The sequence below is a fragment of the Diceros bicornis genome, chromosome 10 (genome assembly GCF_020826845.1).
Source record: "Diceros bicornis minor isolate mBicDic1 chromosome 10, mDicBic1.mat.cur, whole genome shotgun sequence".
NCBI lineage: Eukaryota > Metazoa > Chordata > Mammalia > Perissodactyla > Rhinocerotidae > Diceros > Diceros bicornis.
In genome coordinates, this window is record NC_080749.1 from 20,142,902 (window position 1) to 20,162,980 (window position 20,079).

The 20,079-nt window shown below is 50.7% G+C and overlaps 1 protein-coding gene across 4 annotated transcripts in view; it reads left to right on the forward strand.

Annotated features, from left to right (window-relative positions):
• Positions 1-15,993, forward strand: part of MGAT5 (alpha-1,6-mannosylglycoprotein 6-beta-N-acetylglucosaminyltransferase) — a 324,721-nt gene extending 308,728 nt beyond the window's left edge. For all 4 annotated transcript variants that reach the window (XM_058548850.1, XM_058548848.1, XM_058548849.1 and 1 more), the window contains 2 exons: positions 9,213-9,370; positions 15,368-15,993. In XM_058548850.1, the coding sequence (XP_058404833.1) occupies positions 9,213-9,370; positions 15,368-15,566 (357 nt within the window). In that variant the 3' untranslated portion in view covers positions 15,567-15,993. The remainder of the gene's footprint in view (positions 1-9,212; positions 9,371-15,367) is intronic.
• Positions 15,994-20,079: the final 4,086 nt, after the last annotated feature.

Sequence of the window (20,079 nt, forward strand, 5' to 3'; positions counted from 1 at the left end):
CTGTGACTGAAGAGAGACAATTTGAGAGATGAGGCTGAAGGAGGAGACAGGTCGGAAAAAGATGCTGAGGCTCAGCTGGAAATTCAGATTTGATTCTGGGGCAACAGGAAGTTAAAGAAAGGTTTTAATACAGGATGAGAGGCAGCAATGCTGTTAGATTGGCGTTTTAGAAAAATCATTCTAGGAATCTTGTGTTGGGGGCATTTCTTATTAAACATTCTCCCAACGCTGCTGAACAGGTAATAAGGGGGCCTATTTTGAGTTTATCCCAGGCCTCCGTGGAGGGTCTTATTGAAGTCATAATGTTCCCCAACTCCAGAGGGAAGATGGGAAACCAAGACCCCATTGGTTCACAGATTGGGTCTTCTACATCTGGTGATTAGCTCCAGGCCCCAGTATTTTAGAGCTTGGGGTGTTCAGTGTTTTTGCAGCTAGAGAATATCTTCAAAGAGCAATGAGACTGAAGAGAGGGGTGTTTCTGGTATGAACAGGAGAGCCTCTAGCTCCGAAGAGGTGGTGGCGGCTAGGCTTCCCATCCCTTGAACTATAGGAGCGCTGCGGCCCCAATTAGGCTGATCTCCATCCTCAGAGTCCTCCATGTGATCTGCAAGGGGAAGAAGGACACTTATCCCGGAGCCCTTTCAAAGTTATCCCTCACGCTCAACCAAGGCAGTGGGAGCCAGGGGAAGCCGACTGACAGCAATTGAGGAGGCCCCAAGCTCCAGTGTCCCGTGGAGCAGGGACAGTGGGAAGTCTACCTCATACCCAGCCAACCCAGGCACCAGCACCCAGTGGGAACAAACCCTGGTTTTAGGAAAACCACTTGCTTTTTCCCCATAATGCCCCCCACCCCTGTTTACTGTACTAAAAATGTTGATTTGGATCCCACACTCATTTAAATTGGCTCTCCAGAAGAGAAACTCTCTCCAGCAGTGGGGGAGTTGGTGCCAAGGTGAAAATCCCTTGTAATCCAAGATCAAGAGACTAGTCTTCCCTAACCCGAGTGCCTCAGGCTTGTTGAGGTTCTCATTATGCATTTCTTGGAAAAGATTTAGGTATTTGCCTCAGGCCAGAAAGCATAGCATCTTCTTTTAAAGGAATGGCAATGTTCAGATTAATTTCTGAAAACCATACATATGCTGTTCAATCCTATTTTCTGCTTCCTGTAAAGAGCTTGTAAATATTCGTGCTCATATTGTTTTGCAAAGAGCTGTGTAATTCACGTGAAAAGCATTCTGGAGATAAGAAGTGGGAAAAAGAGTTAACAACTCCAAGAGCTGCTGTGGAACCAGCTTCAGCTCTGGGGAAATCTGAACTCCCTTGGGGAGTGTTCTAGATGCGAGGACAAGCCTGAGGGTGAATCTGGGTAGTCCAGGGTAGGGGAATGGTGGAGGTGACGGGTTGCAAGGAAAGAGGAAGAGGAACTGGAAAGGGGAGAAGGTTGGCACTAGCTTGGGGAATGTTTGCTCTTTTGAAAAATCAACAGCTGCTGTTTGCCTGGCCATTCCTGATCCCAGAGAGACTGGGTGGGTAATGATTAAGCGCTGGAGCCTGGAGCCTGACTGCCGGGATTCACGACCTGGCTCTGCTCCCACTCTCTCTGTGACCTTGGGCAAGTTTCCTTAACTCCTCTGTGCTGTTTCCTATTCTGTGCAATGGGGAAGATACCACCTACCCCACAGGGTTGGTGGAGGAATCCACAGATGAATACACGTTTGGGGCTAAGAACAGCGCCTGGCTCAGACTAGCTCCTCTGAAAGCCTTCGCTACTTGCTACAGGAGCCCAGAAACCAACCGAGATGTGTTTTTTAAACAGCTTCATTGAGATGTAATTTACAGACCATAAAATTCACTCCATATAAGGGTACAATTCAAATTGATAGAGTTATGCAATTACCACCACAATCTAGTTTTATAACATTCCCATCACCTCAAAAAGCTCATTCGAGCCTATTTGCAGCCAGTCCTTGCTCCCTGCCCCAGGAAAACACTGAGCTGTGTCTGTTTCTGTAGATTTGCCTTTTCTGGAGATTTCTGGCTTCTTTCACTCAGCATAATGTTTGTGAGATTCTTGCACATTGTAGCATGCATCAGTCCTCATTCGTTCTTAGTGCTAAATAGTATTCCGGTGTACGAGTATACCACAGTTGGTTTATCCATTCGCCAGTTGGACATTTGGGTCGTTTCCACCTTTGAGCTGTCACAAAGAGTGCTACTGTGAATATTCACACGCGTGTGGATGTATGTTTTCATTTCTCCTGGGTAGACTCCTAGTGGAAGAGGAGGGTTCCACTAGGAGGTTTATGTTTGCCTCTTTCAAGAGTGAGCTTGGTGCGTTGATTTGCATGTGTAGAGAGATCCATGGAGATGAGTCACTACATCCAGCTCCACAGCCACCTTCTCTGTGGCCCTCATGGAAACACAAAATCACACCCACCGCCAGGACTCAGCCCCAGGGACCACTGTGGACAGAGGTCACTCCTTTTGAGGACAGCACAGGCTGAGGATGGTGGGTACCAACAGGCAACTGGAATGTGTCTAATCCAGTCAGTCAGTCTGTATTGAACACTTTTTCTGTGCCAGGACCTGGATTTCCCAGCTACAAGAGAAATAACAAATGGTTTCCTTACCTCTCAAATAGCTGAACTAGTCCCAAACCCCAATTTCATGGCCCGGAACATGCCTCTGCTCTCCCTTTTTTTTTTTTTTTGGCAAATTCCTGACCTTACTTCCTCTAGACCCTGCCTCCAGGCCTGTAGCTGAACCTGTCTTCTTGGTTCCAGATAATGTGAGTTTCCGCAGAAATCCATTTGGCCTGATATGTTGTGGAGGTAGTAACCCTATTAAAGCTTTGGCCAGGACTAGGTGGGGGTGGAGAGTTGCTGGAAAAGATCCCATCACGTACAACCAAGAGGGAGGGACAAACCAGCCTGCACCCAGTGCTTCTCTCCTGGAAGCAGCCCCACCCCGTCTTCTCTAGCTCTTTTTGTACTTTTGTGAACGTTTTCTCCATGCTATGACTTAGCCTTCCTTACAAAGATGGCACCCTTACTTCTTCCTCAGGATTGGTTGTATTCATTTGTTCAGAAGATTGCTTTTTCTTATAGATTTGTTGCTTAATAAACCTTTCTTATTACAGTCACTGCGTGAAAATTTTAGAATAGTTAAGCAAATTCAGGGGAATCTGGTGACTGGGTGAAATAATTGTTAGAGCAGAAGGCAAATATTCTGTGTTCTAAATGGGCTTGTTAACCAGATTGGAGATTACTGTATCTGTCTCATTCTGGCTGTATAAAGCCTCTCTGGGTTAGGATATTGTGCTGTTCTACTGCTATCAAAGCCCCAGGATGCCAAAACCATTCAATTCAGTTCAACAGCTCTTTATTGAGCACCAGTTTTCTGCAGAGCACCATGTTTGTGATAAGCCACTAACTCCTATTTAGCCTACAAAACCCAGCCCAGAAGTCGCTATTTCCTGGAAACCTTCTCTGATTGCTACTATCATCACCCTTCCCCTCCCCCACAGAGTTAATTATTTCCCTCCTCTAAGGGGCCTTCACATCCTGTTTGGATGTCTGTTTTGTACTGTTCTGTAATTTTTTAAATATCTGCCTCTCTTACTAGACTGGGCACTGAGCCTTTGAGCCTAAAGACTGTATCTCATTCATGTTCATATTGCCAGAACCCAGCATAGGCTTTAATAGTCATTTGTAAAGTTTTGAATAGATGAATGAAAAAACCTTCAAAGCCAACGTATGATACAAGTGTTTCATGGAAGTTTGTTGAACAAAGGTGCCGGAGTCTGGTCTGAGGCCATTCTCTCTGTCCTGCACTGTTGCATAGCTTCCTAACTCTCTCTGCTTCTGCTTCTGCCCCTGCCGTCTGTTCTCAGTACAGCAGATCCTGTGGCTCCTCTGCCCAGAGCTCTCCAGTGGCTCCCATCTCACCCGGGAAAAGCCAAAGCTTTACTTGGGCCCCCAAAGCTGTGTGTACTGACTCCCTGGGGCCCCCTGGACCTCATGTCCTCCTGCTTCCAGCCCCCAACACACATACTCTTCTCAAGCCACACAGAACTCCCAGCTCCTCCTGGAACCTGCTGGACATGCTGTGCTGCATTGTCAGAGCCTCTGATCTTGGTTTTCCTCTGCCTGAAGTGTTCTTCCCAGTGACTTGCCTAGCTCACTCCTTTACTTCCTCGGGTCTTTTCTTGAATGTCACCTCCTCAATGATGCCTTCTCAGGACACCCTCTCCCCCAGTGTTCTCGACCCCTTTTCCTCGCTTCATTCTTTTCTAGAGCACTTACCACCTTTTAACATATTATATAGAATTTATTTATTTTGTTTCTTGTCTCCTTCCCTGAATATAAGCTCTATGAAGGCAGGGGTTTGGGTTTCTTTTGTTCACCAGGTCACCCGCAAGGCCTAGAAAAGTCCCTTATACTTAGTAACAGTAAGAGCCAACCCATAGATAGTGTTATTTATATCTGGCACTTTTCTGAGCATTTACATATTATCATTGATTTAATCCCCTCTACAGCTCTATGAAGTAGCAGTTGATATTTTCCTCATTTTACAGTTGAGGAAAGTGAGGCAAAGACAGATTATATAAGTAGCCAAGCTCACTCAGCTAGTGAATGGAGGAGCTGAACCTGGACCAAGCAGTCCAGGCTCTGAACCCTTATGCTTTCCTGCTTCTTAGCAAGTATTTGTTGAATGAATGAGTGAGTGAGTGAGTGAGTGAGTGAGCAAATGAGTGCTTACAGCAAGGAGACAAGGCCAGTTGGCACTGCCCTGTTGATCTATGTTGGGGTTGAATGAAAAAGACCTCAGCCTTCCCTTAACCCCTGGTGGGGCTTGACCCTAGAGGTGAGAAGAGGCTATGACAGGGCTGTCATTTCAGTTGTGTCCTGCAAGCAGCTGGGCAAAGAGAGGGCTCTCGTGAATGATTGTCCTATATAATCCAGGCCTCTCAACTCTTACCTCTGGACCCTGGCTGCTACTAATGGTCTACCTTGGAATATGATCTTTAATATCTCAAGGTGCCTTCTTAAGAGTCACCTCATTTTATCTCACAGGAATTATATAAGGACTGAAGGACAAATGGTATTGTCTCAATTTAGATGCGAAAGCTGGCAGAGCTTGAAGGACATCAGTGAAGTCCCCCAGCTGGGGCCAGAATCGTACCCAAGATCCTCGTGCTCCCTCCTGCCTTACCTGGTGTCGTGCTTACTGAGGACACCTTCAGGCTTCCCTCTGTTCAATTTTATCACCTTTAGACTTTTCCAGATGGTTCACCAATTCTTAAGAAGGTCCTGCTGCCATTTTCACTATCCCTGATCCTACTGACCCCCATAACAGACTACTGAGAGAGTGTCAGACCAGCTGGTGAGCCATGGGAGACTGGAGCCCCAGAGTTCTTGTGAAATTGAGCTAAGCTCTCGTTAAAGGGAACCTCGACGAGTTTCTGTGGTTTACTAAGAAATGAGCAAATGGGGCAGATCTACCCTACAGTGAGCTTTGAGGGCACTTCCCTTTGTGCAGACCTCGTGGTACCATCTTGCCTTGCTCGGGATGAAGTACTGGGCTCCATTATCCAGGCTGCCCCAGCTTCTGCAGATGCCAACACTGCAGCACCTCCCAACTGTGTACGGGGCACAGGCAACCCCTCCATGGAGGGAAAAAAGGAGGGAGATGTGCATTAGTGGAGCACCTGCCGTCTGCCAGCCTTCTGCTCGGGTCCGTCACTTACAGAGTCTTAGCATCACTCTGTATGGACAAGCGATGGAGGCAAGACCAGACGGAGTAGCACCACGGTGGAACAGCTTCAAATCCAGGCCTTCTGACTTGAAGCGCATTCCTTGGCCACATCGCCTCCTAGTCTCACACAACAGAATCTTTCTCCCCGTTTTGGTTTTACACCTTGGAGTGCTTCATATACCACACAAGGCTGAGAAGGAGTAAAGAGCAAAGTTTCTTAAGAGCCTCTCAAACTAGCAAGTGTAGAGGTACGGCCAGCCCTCAGCTCTGACTGCCTGTAGGTGTCAGATGAGGAGAGACATTCTATGATTTTCTTACAAAGTATAAAAGCCAGAGTTTGAGCCTTCAGCGTCATGGATTTCCAGTTCCCCTGCTTAATCCAGGGTTGGGCCAAGCTGAGTCCTGGAAGCAGAGAGAGCAAATCCCTCAGTTGGCCTCCAGTGAGGTAGATGGTATGATCTGGTCTAGATTCCTGGTGGTTTGCCTGTTCCATACAGTCGCACAGTACGCTTTGATGGACATTGGATTTTAAATCTCTATTACAATACTTACAGGCTGTAGACATTATCAGATTGCTCCTAAAGAATTATAAGCAGAGTTGCTTGCCTTAGCCAGCCAGAAAAACAAACAAACAAGCAACACTTAACCTTTTCCAGACATCCATGCACCCTGAGCTCTGATGAGCAAGAACTACCCTGATCACCATGTGTTTTCCTTCTCCCTGTTTGGTGACGGCCATCCTCATGGGATGATGGACAGAGCATCAAAGGCCAGCCAGTAAGTTTCCATATACTGCCAAGTAAGAGAGCAACAGCCACCAGTGAGCACTGTGTTCCCACTCGGGGCCATGGTCTCTGCCATCACCCTTGGTAACAGCATCCAGGCTAAAGTCATTGTGCTACCCGAGGCTTAGCAAAGGTGTGGATTGTGCTTAGGATCATTATGAATCTGAGGAGTCGGATAAGGATCTTCCCAGCCAGTGTATGGTCTCTCTCTGGTGGTGCCCAGGGCTGGGAGGTAGGACACTGCCCATCCTCCTGCCATGCATCCCTTTCAGAAGATTAAGCTGGATCCTGATATCTTTAAACCAGTGTATTTCTATCATCTCTGAATTATGAGACCCTTCTGGAATCTTCTGTCTTCAGCTGATAGGAATCCGGGTTCTAGGTTTCCTGACCACGGTGCAGTGAAGGATTTCTATTGGTTCACCACCAACCTCACTCAGGCTGAAACAGTCGTGTCCCCTCATCATAGGATCACATGATATGGAGGCCCACGCTGGGTTTGCCTTGCTCGTTTGGGTCTCGAGCATGGATTTGAGGAGACTAGAGCAGAGGCCCGCACTGAGTGCCCACTCCCTGCCCGTTGCCTTTCTCAGCATGTAATCGCGTTACCTCCTTCAGGAGGGAGGCAGGGAGAAACAAGAGCCATAGGAAATCATCAGTATCATCATCGGCATTTTTCTGATGAGGAAACTGAGGCTTCAGAACATTATGTATTTTGCCTAAAGGTTCATGGCTAATAAAAGGGAGAGGCAAGGTGTACCCTCAGCTTTGCTCTTTTCTGGTTTCTTTTGCTCATTAAAAGTAATAGAAGCACAGTTAAAAAAACCAAACAAACCACAAGCAATACAGAAGGCCCCTCCTGGATACAGCTCGGCCTGCTTTCCAGGGCAACCCCCCTTCACTGCTAAGGGGCCCGGTAGGGCCAGGCCCTCCTGCAGCAACAGTCCTGCTCCACGTGACCAACAGGGTGGGGCACAAAACGTTTCCTCTGCATGTGTGCATCAGTTCTGGGAGCCCCGGCCCTGAGATTATTCATCAGCTCCTCGTCCACACAGAGCAGAGAAAGGAAACATGAGGAAAAAGAAAATATGCCGGAAGGACGTACATTGAAAAGTAAATTTCTGTACCATGCCTGACTGTTATACTTTCCCCTTCTCAGCGGTGCCTGTGCCAACCAGAGATTCTTGCAGGAGCATATGTGTGTTTGTGTGTATCTTTCTGTCTCCTGCCCCGGTGCTGGATACAAATGGAAACACTCTAGACAGCACCTTCACCCTGCTTCTTTCTCTTCTCTGTATGTCCTGGAGATGTCAGCCCATGCAAACTGGTTTTGGAGTTTTTTGTATTTAAAAAACTGCATTTTTTGGAGTTATTTGTATTTAAACAGCTACCTATTTAAATACAACCTTTGGATCGTGTCAGGCCTTTGGCATCTGTTCTGACAATACGGCTCTAGTACCCTGCATCCTGTGGAGGTTTCTCTGCCCTGTTTCCCCGTATGTCTGTGGGGTGAATTCCTACAAGTGGGATTCAGAGCCCAGGGTCCTAACCACCACTGGGCACTCCTCAGGGCCAGCCTGCCCCCAAAGGAGTCAAAAACACGGCTCTTAGGCCTCTTCCAGAGACGGGTCTTCTGCAGGTCACGCAGCCCAGGAATTCGGAGGAACTCTGCTAGGGGTCCGTCGCCAGGGTGCAGGAGAGTGGGCTGTGGTGCCAGTGATGCATGAGTTCCCACCACAGGTGCCTGCTCGGAGTCGCTTTGGGCACAGCTGAAATGACAGTTGGGGTCCCAGGTCAGGGAAAGGTTCCCACTCCTCACCTGCCTTTCCCCGGCCCCACCCTGTCATTCTCACCACCCAGGCTGCCCGTTCATCGTGCTGCACAGGTCACTTCCCTCTGCCCACCCCGTGTCTTCCTCGGTTACGCTCGTCTCCTTCCAGATCCCGGAATGACTGGCCCTGCCCTATTCTGAGCGCCCCCCGCACCCTTTGTGCTGCGGGCGCCTCTCTTTGCAGGGGTACCAGCTTACTTCACCTCCTGTCGCGCATCCTCAGACTGTTGAATTAGTGCAGCGTTGTAATTGTTTGCAACCCACAAGCCCTGCGTGCCTGCCAAGGCTGTGACCCCACAGTAGGTTCTCTCGGCCGCTCCTGCAGACTCCTCGCTCTGCTCCTTTGCTTCACAAAGTTGAAAGTAGCGCTCACCAAACAGTGTCATATTAGGTAACTGCCAAATTAGGTAGACACTGAAAATGTCTTTGGAATTAGAGCGGAGGGAACAGAACAGCTGGTGAAGGTGGGCCTAGAGATGGGCCTTCAAGGGCAGAGGCTTGAAATAGTTGGATTGCACAATTGGTGGTGGTAATAGTAATGAATAGCCACCATTACTGGCAGGCACGGTGCCGTGCACATGACACGTATTACCTCTCATCCTCGAGCCCTGGGTAGGAGATGCTATTGTTGTCTCCCTTTCTGGGTAGAGAGGTGAAAACTGGCCCAGGGACATGTTCTAGGGGAGCCCAGTTCCAGCCCAAGTCTGTCTGGTTCCTGTCTTCTGGCCTTTGCTGCTGTCTCACAGTGGCGTGCCTCCCCTTGTCAGGACCGCTTGGCAGGCCGGGGATCCCCACTTGCATCCTGGGTCCCTTGGCTGATGGCCTCGTTGTCATTCTAGGACTTCTGCCACGGGCAGGTGATGTGGCCGCCCCTCAGTGCCCTGCAGGTGAAGCTCGCTGAGCCGGGACAGTCCTGCAAGCAGGTGTGCCAGGAGAACCAGCTCATCTGTGAGCCTTCTTTCTTCCAGCACCTCAACAAGGACAACGACATGCTGAAGTAAGTGCTGGGTCTGGGGAGTGCGGCTCAGCCTCCAGCTCGCCTCTGGGGTAGACTGGGGCTGGGAGGGACCAGGTTTTCGTTTTCAGGCTTGTGGGCTGTTGGGAGAAGATGTGGGAAGGGGAGCAGGTTGCAGCATGACCCTCCCCCGACCCCTCCCAAAGAAAGTGAGCCAGCATTTTTATTGTTAGGTAGATGAGCTCACCTGGCATGCTGATATATTTAGAATTCAAAGGGGGGTGTTGCATTTGCATAAATAACGCCATGTCTGGGCTTGGAGATTGTGGGAGGTGTGCAATTTGCTAATGTTATACACAAGAACCGTGGGAGCAGAGACGGACACAGAGCCACAAGCCTGGACAGACCCGTCCCTGGGGTCCCCTAGCTGTAGCCAGATCTCCAGATGGCCCCCAGCAGAGTCTGAGAGACTTCAACCTGGAGTCAGAAAGGAATGAGAAATAACAGGCAAGGAGCTGGCACAGAACTGCCCACAGCCAATATCACTGCCACCTCCCCCTCCTGCAGCCGCCGTCCCCTTTTGCACTTTATTCCAGCACCTCTGGAACGTGGTGCATTGCAGGGAGCATGAGCAGGCCCGACTCTGCTGGGTCCCTGAGCAGGGAGGTGGGTGTAGCACCAGGATTGCAGGTCAGAGCTGCACCCAGGAGGAGCCTCGGTATTGCTCAAAGTTTTTCCCATGCACGTGCATAACTTTTAATGATGCCATTCATTTCCTTTTGCATTGGCATTTTGAGTTTGGCATTTAGAGTTCCCAAATTTCCAGGTGAGGTTTCTCCTGGCCCGACTCATGACCCCTGTCAGTGCTAAATCTGGGATCCCAGGTTTTATCCCACCCCACCCTGGGCTACATATAGCTTAATTACCTAGCCTCCCCCCAGCCCACCCTTAATTGCTCTAATTAGGTGTTTTCCCTGAAGAGATTTGCTATCCCATCCCTAAATATTCAGTAGAGCAGTGGTACCATCCCATCTTGAAGAGGATGTTTAAGGAATGGAGTGGCCTCAGGGCTGGTGGCTTGCCTGTCCCCCATTCTGGCTTCACATCCTGTTACAGAGCACAGTTGGCTACTGTGGCTGTGTGTCTGGTGGTCTGAGCTGGCCTGGTCCCACCTATAAATCTGATTATTCTCAAGTGTAGGGTATCACCCTTTTTAGAGAGCACATGGCCTCCAGCATCGCACCTGCAGGGGAGCTCTCCTGAGTAGGGATACAGGGGATGCTATTTTTCTCCGTTCTTTTATGTGAAGACCAGGCTCAGAGGCTGCCTGGATTCTACCATCAAAACAAAAGCCAGGCCAGAAGAGAGTCAGTGTGGCGCCCTGCTCTGCGGCCACTGAAACCTTGTGAGGAGGGAGGTGGTCTGATATTTATGGATATGACTATAATGGTCCTAGCAGCTTCCATTTCCAAAGCACCATCGTGAACTCTAGGGTTCCAGGAGGGGCTTCCCACTGGCTCCTTTTGCAAACAACTCCTGTAGCAAGATGGCTTTTTGAGAACCCAAGTATCTCTGTGCCAGAAGTCTGGATTTGCTGGGGCTAGATTAGGGACTGTACACACAGAACTGTCTACATGCAGCCCCGTCCCCACCTCTGGGAGAGGAAACAGGAGAAGCTGCAGCCTGGGAATGACCCGTGTGGGACTCCTTAACAGTGTGGTCCTTCCTGGCCAGGCAGGAGTCTGGCCTCCTGCCCGGGTACTGTGATACCCAGAGAGAGGACAGGGCCCCACATAGCCGGCCCGTCTCCAGGGCAGAGGTCCAGGTCCAGCAGGCGGGCCAGGAAGGGGAGCCAATGGGCCGGTTTCCTCTGTTCCATCAATTCTCTCACCTGTAAAATGGGGACATCCTGGATGGTGGTGAGATAATGTGCAGCCAGTGCTGAAGACTGCTCAACAGCCCATTCTTCCAGAGAGCTTTGGGCAGAGGAGTGGACCCAAGGCCACTAGGCCGAGATCGGAAAAGCCAGTCCCTCCCTTGGCCTCCCTGTCCGCTGCCGTATACCACACAGAGCCCACGAGAGCAGAAGGCCTTGATGTGGGGCTGTCCCGGGGCCAGGGCTATGCCGTGGGAGTGTGCGTCTGTAGATATGTGGACTTTCTTCCTGGGAGGCTGCAATGAATGCTAATTTTGCAGTAAAGCTGCCTGAAATTAACTCTCTGAACGTGAGAGCCCTTGAACACCTTGTTCTTATGTTTGTAAATACTGACAGTGTTGTAACACCACAGCTCTCCAGCAGTCCGTTGGATGCCTCCTCGGGATGAGGCAGCCCTGGCCCATCCGTCTTCATGGCCAGTGAGCAATGAGTGGCTTCATAAGCCGGGTACTGCTTTTCCTTCTCCAACTTGGGTCCTGGTTCTGAGCCTGAGCTCCTTTCAGTCTTTGAATGTCTACGACCTTGAAGAGCCACCTGTCCTTGTTGTGCCGTATGAATGATGTCACATCAGTCGAGCCCTGGGGAGCGCCCCGTGCTGTCATCCTGAATCGAGGAGAATCAGGCAGCTGGGCTTCCAGCTCCTGTTCGTGCAGGACGTGGTGTCAGTGCCAGAGAGGCAACCACACACCCCTGCGCACCGAGCATGCCTGACTCAGATGTGACCCGTCCTCCACAAAGCCTCCACCCAGACCAGGGGTGGGGTGTCCGGAAGGCAGAGGCTCCGGGAAGAGCCAGAGTCTATGCCAGCGTGGCCCAGCAGGGGGAGGACCTCGGCTTCCTAAATAGGGACACATGTTAATGTGAGAACCAGTCTGTAATGTTGCTTCCTTTTTCAAGTCTCATCTTCTAAAATATTAAAATATTAGAGTTTGGGGTTCCTTTTTGAAAAAGGAAAGTCTAAGCCGCAAAGTCTAGACTGGGAGCACTTTGGCGTCTCAGAGAAAGGAGGTGGCCCTGAGTCAGAGTGGTCTTGAGAGTCTGGGGGGACCTGGTGGATGCAGGGTTGGAGTAAGTGGGAGAGGGGTGAGGAAGGGGTGACGGAGGGGAGGAGCTCCAGAGCAGGAAGGTGGGAGAAGTGACTGCAGGTGGCACAGCCTTGTTTCCATGCCTTCATCGTGTGTGTGTGTGTGTGTGTGTGTGTGTGTGTGTGTGTGTGTCTTGAGAGGGATGGGCGGCCTCTGTCCTCTCAGGAAGCAGGCAGCCCCATGGGAAGGCGGGCTCTGCCCTGTATTCTCGGTCAAGAGCTGTAAAGTGTGCACCACGGGCTGACGGGCCTCAGAAGCTCCTTTTCCTGTCCTGTAAGAGCAATATTTAGGCCAGCTGGAGAGAGGTCAACTCCACGGGGGCCTGCAGAGAGGAAACGGCACACTGTGCCAGGGGTCTCTGAGCGGGAGTGGAGTGTGTGTGTGACAGACTTCACGAGAACAGCGACATGCACGCCCTGAAAAGGCAAGGGATCCATCAGATGGTGGCGAGGATTGCTGGGCTGTGGAGGCTGTCTGGTTTCGGGGTGCACTCCAGTGAATGGGGAAAGTCATCTCACCTCTCTGATGACTTTTGCTCACTAGTTAAGCACAGATGAGGGAGTAGCCATCCTGACTGCTCAGAGCTGTGGGACAGGGACCTGCATGCTAATAAACCGAGAGCGCTCTGGGTATCCACAGCACCGCATCAATTGAACCTTGATGAACTGCCCATGGCGGGTCACCTGTGGTTCTGGGGAACATCTGCTGTTTGAGCGCTTTGTGAGTGTCTTTGGACATTGTCCCTGGGCTGGCTTCTTCTGCTGCAGCCCCAGCCGAGATGTGCTCCCCCCTGGGGGGCTGTTCCTGGAGTCTGAGTCCGGGTGACCTGGGGTGGGAGCAGGAGGGTTCCTTCGTGGCTCCTGACAATTACACTCCCCACCATGAGGTCTGAAACTAGTTATAGAGATTTCCACGCTCCTGGTTAGCAGTGTGCCAGGCAGATGGCTTGAGTTAAGATGTAGCAGCTGCTATAATTCACCTAAATAAGCACACAGCATAAGCATAAATCTGTATAGCACGGCCGCATTCCATATGGAAACTTTTAATGCACAGTTGAGCTCTGGAGACCCTTTCTGTGGGGTGGCAAGTAGGGGCATCCTGTGAAGGACCTAGTAGGCCCAAATCTCTGACTCATTTTTCCTCTAGGAAATCCATAAAACCCCCACCACTTCCTGCCCTCGCCTTCATGAGGTCCATGACCTTATCCCTCTGGGTGCCTCCATCTCCCAGCCGGCACACCAAGACCGACGGGGTAGGGCGTTTAGAGAAGTCACCATGCCCCATGGTGACTACAGGAGCAAGAGAAGAGGGAGCACTGCCCTCCTGAGCACCAGGAAGCAGGCTGGCAGCCCCAGGGCCACCAGGAGCCCCAACGGATATGCTGGAATCACCAGATTAACGTTGGCAAAGGGAGGCGGGGGCCAGGCAGTGAGTTGGCTGGAGGAGAACAAGAGGACGCAGGAGTAACAGGCGGAGGCCGGGGGAGTTAATGATGCTTTTCCCCCACATCTGGAAGCTTTCCAGAGGCAGCAGGAAACTTTGAGTTTCCCATCTGGATCCCCTCCCTGTCAGTAAGAATTGAGACTTCTGTGAACAAAGCAAAATGGAGACGGTTGGTGTGAGTTAAATTTACACCATGGGGCAAGGGAGGAAGGTGGCCTAGCCCATCCAGTGTCTGCCAGGGCAGGGTGACCATGACGATGATGATTGTAATAATGATAATAGTTCCCATTTATTGAATACTTAGCCAGAGCTAGACTCTGCCAAGTGCTCTGTAAGCATTCATTTAATTCCTGCCTCTCCCCTGTGAGCTAAGGATTATTTATCCCCATTTCACAGAAGAGGAAACTGAGCCACAGAGAGGCTCAGTCATTTGTCCAGGGTCACACAACTCATAAGAGATCAAACCCAGGTCTGCCTGGCCCCCTTACTCCTCCTTGTCTGAACTGGTCCCCACCTGGCATGTGGGGCAGCATGCTGGACACCCATTGAGGCCTCGTTGTTCTAGGGGAGCCAAGCTGGGTGGGACAAATGTACCCCAGGCAAAAGGAGAGGATATGGGCTCTCCTTTGAGATAAGAGGCCAGCAGTGTTGGGGACAGGAACCTCTGGTTATCCTCAGCCCTCAGGTAGTGGTCCCAGCCTGAGAAAGCAAAGCCTCCAGGGTCTCCAGCCCCTAGGCAGTTCAGCTGTTGGGAGAAGATGGCAGAGGAGCAAGAGCGTGAGCTCGGGCTCAGGGCCAGGGTTCAGATCCCTGCTCTGCGTGTCCAGAAGCCTCAGGCACTTATCTCACAGACGGGAGGCTGCTGTTGCCTTGGCTGAAGGTGGCTGCAAAGGTCCAGGCAATCAAGGCTCCTGGGACAGCACCTCCCCCCAGAGGACCATCTCATTGCTCTCCGGCAGGAGACTAAGGACATACCACAGTAATCTTTTTAAGCCGTTAATAAAAACACTAAACATCAGTTTTTAAAAATATTTTAATAATACATATCTTTGCCCCAATCTCATTCCTCAGAAGTAACCAGTGTTAGGTCTTTAGTGTGTAGCCTTCTGGACTTTTTACACACACACACACACACACACACACACACACACAAGGTCAATCACATCATACATCCCATTCTGTTATTTGCCTCCCTCAAGGACAGCTCTCTGGGCCGGAGCTTGTATTTCTACCTCCTCCTTTTTCAGGCCTGCATAGAACTCTAAAAGCACAGATGTGCCATATCTGTTCAGCCCTTCCCTGCTTGGTGAGATTCGGGTTATTTCCAGTTTTTCTCCATGACCGAGAGTGCTTCACCAAGCAGCCTTGAACACACATCCCCACACACATGTCCAGGCATGCACACGCCTTTCTCGAGCCTGGATTCCTAGAGGTGGAGAGTTGCTGGGTCAGAGAGTGGATGCCATCTCATTTCTGCAGCAGGAGAACAGAACGTGCTCCCCGCACCTCAGGAGGAGCCAGGGACGAGAATGGTCCCTGCGTCTCCAACCCGTGTGCCTTTCTCTTCCTCTGCAGGTACGAGGTGGTCTGCCAAAGCTCAGAGCTGGCCAAGGACATCCTAGTGCCCTCCTTCGACCCCAGGAACAAGCACTGTGTGTTTCAAGGTGACCTCCTGCTCTTCAGCTGTGCCGGCGCCCACCCCAGGCACCAGAGAATCTGCCCCTGCCGGGACTTCATCAAGGGCCAGGTGGCCCTCTGTAAAGACTGTCTATAGCAGCTACCAGCACTGCCCGCACACCTTCTGCTGGGGAAGATGGTGGCTCCAGCCCCCTTGAGGAGGGCCGAGGGCAGACGTCATTCAGGAACTCTCGCCAGAGCCCGAACTTCTTCATGGAGGGTCTCGATTTGATATTGCTCCTGCTGTGAGCGGAGCATCACAGTGGAGTTCTCACCAAAACAAGAACCAAAATGGCTCATGAGACCAGACGTCAGGCCCAGGCCGGGAGCCTGGCTTCTCCCTGGCACAACTTTGTTTTTCTTTTTTGAGGAGCAACTGTGGGGAGACTCTGTCGATGCAGCTGCTCCAGGGTAGAAAGAGAGTCTGAAGATTCATTTAAAACAAAACAAAACCAGAGGAGGAATTGAGCTGGTTGGAAAGAACTTTGTATGGGAACATTCCTAAACCCATTAACTTATTTATTTGGGGGGGGGGGGGGAGGGCAGAGAGGGATTGATCACACGTCTGGTTACTTTGCTTTTCCACTGTTTACTGTCCACCTTCACTATGATGTTATTCCTGTCTGCTTCAGATGGGGTGCAGGAGGGAGAGACAGGGTGCGCTGTGGGGACCTAGCTCCTAGAAGTGGATGGTGGCAGAACAAAAGAAAATCTTGTGTGTGTGCTTGAGAGATGGAAGCTAGGGAACAGGCACCCCTGCGTGTGGGGGACAGGCCCGTGTTGTCCAGAGAGCCTAGCCAGGGACCAAAGACCGAGCCGCTTTGCAGTGAGGCCCCTTTCCTCTGTGTCCCCTCCCCCTACACACACACCTTGGCCCTCATTCCTGGTTGGGATCCCTCTAGGAACGAAATGCAAGAGTGGGGAATTGACATTTGCTAGTGTGTGGTCAATTCGCCCCCCTGGAAGGAGGAAAGTAGAAATTTGGGACTAAAGAGCTACTCTTGTGCTTAGAGGTCATGCTCTTTACCCCCGAAGAGTCTTTGAGTCGAGATTTGGACAGGGTGAAGCTGGCCCCTAGGAACCAGGGGCGCCCCCACAGCTGGGCTTCAGGCGGATGGGCTTGTGTTATATTCTCTCTAATATCTGGTATCACCCAAGTCTGGGGAATGGGGCTGCTGGTGACCTTGATATTAGCGGGGGTGGGGAGCAAGGGCAGGCCAGGGGGAATGCTGCGTGCTCTCCTGGCTGCTCACCTGTGGTGTGGGTGTGGGTTGTGGCTTGCAAGCAGTGGGAATCTGATGCTGTCTTTCACTCCAGGCACGAATATTTTCAGGGGGATGAACCGGTTGGCAGGTTGGACCCCCCCTCCAAACCTTGCAGTCCCGGTGTTCTGCCGTTGTGTGAGCGCCTCCCCCCCCGCCCCCCACTGCTTCAGTGCTCTGGGTGTACGTGTGTGTGTTTCCTGTGAAGCGCCTGGCATCTCGATGCTGGTAGGAGTGAGCCCTCTTCCCCCTCTTGCAGAATGTCCCCGTTCTGAGCTGTCACCTGATCCACCCAGCCCTCACTGGTGGCTTTGAGTCCCTTGGTCGCCTAGCACCGTGCTCCACACAGGTAGCCCTGGTTTCCCAGCACCTTGTGTGCCCAGGGACAGCTGGGCAGAACAGCTGGGCAGAACAGCTGGGCAAGGCTAATGGCTAGGTGGGCCTTGGGGAAGTGAGGCTAAAGGAAGAATTCAGAGGGAGTGCAGAGCCTTTAGGTAGGCGAAGTTAGTCTTCCTGCTTCTCCATTCTTCCCTGGTGCAGAAATAATACCAAATGCACAGCCAGCCGTTTTTTCTCTGGAGGATCGCACCTCCAGTCCTAGAGAGTGGAGGGGCGAGGGAGAGGGGCAGCCAGGGTCTCCTCCACCCCTCAGGTGGCCCCTGAGCACCTGTGCCAGGGAGAGTGCTGATGAGGAGGCCTCTGCCCTGAGCATCGACGCAGGGCCTCTCACAAACTGACTGAGAACAGTCTCTGCCTGGGCCCAGCAACAAGGGCAGAAGTCCAAAGGGAACCTTGGTGATAGGGTATGAGTGAGTAAGAGTGTGTGTTCTTTTAAGCTTTGTAAGGGCAGTTTCCTGCTGTAGGAGGAGAAACAACTGCCCTCCGTGCTGTTAGGAACTGCTTTTCCTGTGATTGGGCCTCTTGGCTCACCCTAGGTTGTGGGAATTCGCTTGAGCTCCCAGGCCTGCAATTCCTGGGCCAGTGCTGCCCTCTCCTGGGCTCTTCTGGGAGCTTCCAATGCTGAGGATGTCAGTGCAGGCATTGGGCCAGCAGGGGGAGCATGCGGGCCAAAATGAATTTCCCACCTTCAGCTGGATTAACCCATTTTGCAAAGAGCTGTTTAAAAAGCACAGGGACTCAGAAATCAAGGAAGCTGGAAAGCAATGTCCTGTGGAAAGACACCTTGCCTGCCTTGTGTTCCAGAAGCTGCAGGGACTGTTTGCTGGCTGCCCCTGAGCTCAGGGCCTCTCCGCCTTCCCATTCCTCTTCTCCAGGTCACGCAGCCCAGCAGAGCATTTTCCCCACTTGAAGATCCCTCTTGCTTCTGCCCGTCCGGTATTGGCTGGGAGTAGGCTGGAATTCCACTTGTGGTGCTGCTGCTCTCGTGGCAAACAAACCTACACTCCAGTGGTTGAGGGCATCATGAACAGAGGCTGTGACACCCGAATATATCCTGGCTCCCAGGCCTCTGCAAACTTGACCAAGTCTGGTTGGTGACCCACAAGAGGACGTTGGGGAGGGGGCACGGTTCCTGCCTGCCCTGGGAGAGGGAGGTGCTCTCAGAGTGTGGGCTGGGGGCCCTTGGAGGCTTTGCCAGGGCTGATCCTAATAGAATCCTAACCAATTTGTAATTGATGACAGTTCCACAGGGAGAGAAATCTTAAGTCAGGATCGGTGTCTTCCTGTGCTACGAGCATATCTTGCCTGGTCTGTAAGTTTTTGTACATTTTTTTCCTAAGTGAAATTTGTCTCCCCCCACCTCCCTACCCATTGTGATCCTAAGTTCTTAAAAAACTTGAGGGAAAACATTTATCTAATTTATTAAAAGAGAGAACTTTCCTTGAAATGTAAATGCTTTCAGGAGTAAACTCCTGAAAGGGGAAACACACTTCTTTTAATGCCCGTAAACACGTCACTCCTTTCGTGTATGCCATTTGATTTGCACATGTACAAATGGACAGGCTTTTTGCATTTTTGCCTAGATTGGGTTTTTGTCACTGCTTATAGTTTGCTTTTTCTGTGTTTGCTGTATGTTTGAAAGTATTGAGACTGTTTCTTTGATATTTATTGTTTCTCTGCTGTGCCTTTTCACTTGTCTTTGGGGTTGGCTTCTGGAATCTGGGTGTTGCTGAAGGAAGACAGCAGACTCCTCTAGCTTGGAGATAAGACATGTCCTCTGTCACTGCAGTCAGTCAGTCTGGGCGCCAGAAACACCCTCCAGGCCCCCTAGGCCATAGTGTACGTGCATATACAGCCCCATGAAGCCGTGAGAACCCCAAGAGAAGGGCTAGCTTCCTCCAGACCAGCCCATACCCTCCCAGGCTGCTCAGCCATGTCTTTGGGTCTGTCCGCTAATGTGCCATGGGTCTGTGCTATCTGCTGCGCGGGCACTTGGTGAGGTGTGGCCGGGGCAGAAGACCAGCCCTGTCTGAGGTGTTGTACTGAAAGGTCTTAGGCCCTGCTGAGCTCATTAGTAGCAGTGGCCCCAAAACACTTTATCCGGTTAACATCATAAGGGGGACAGACTATGCACCCCGTTTTTTTTTTGTTTCCTTGGCGAACACAGGGTTTAATAAAGGTGACTACTTAGCTTCCCTTTGGGAGTAGAGCCCCAGGGCAACTCACCAGTAGTGGAGGCATGAATCTGACAGGTTGAACTGAAACTGAGCTGTTTATAGGTGGGTTTGTGCTCTTCAGACCAGACCAAGGCAAGCCACCCCATTTCTCCAAGGTGGTTTACCTAGATTGTGTATATAAGTGGGACATTGCCACCCTCTTCCATGCCCCCAAAATTCTTGATTTTAAGAAAAGAAAGTCTATTTTGTTAACGACAGGCTCTGTTTTATGTGTTACTTTTCCAAGCCTGGATTGTTTTATTTATTTAAAAATATTTTAATTGTCACATTGGCTTCCTTCTAACCCCGTCCATCCCCATAGGGCCGCAGAGCACCTTCATGTGAAGAGATGGATGGACATAAATAGCTTCAGACTTCTTTAGGAAGGGGGAGATTTTCTAAAGCTGAGGGTGAGTTCCTTTCATTCTTGTTGGCTTCCAACAAAAAGTGGAAAACCAAGTTTTTATAGCAAAAGGCCAAATTAGCTGTATAGTCTCGGATGCAGATAAAACTTACCCTAGCTTTCTTAGCACTTAGGGTTTTTGTGAGGATTCAGTGTTTAGCAGTGTCTGGCATATAGTAAGCTCTAGTAAATGTTAAATATTGTTGTTAGCATCTCATAAAATTTGAGAAATAAAGAGCTGAGCTCACTCCCTATCTGTTGATTCAAAAGTAATACTTACATGAAAATACTATTCCAAGTTGATGGAATGTTGTAGGAATGACGGGTTTA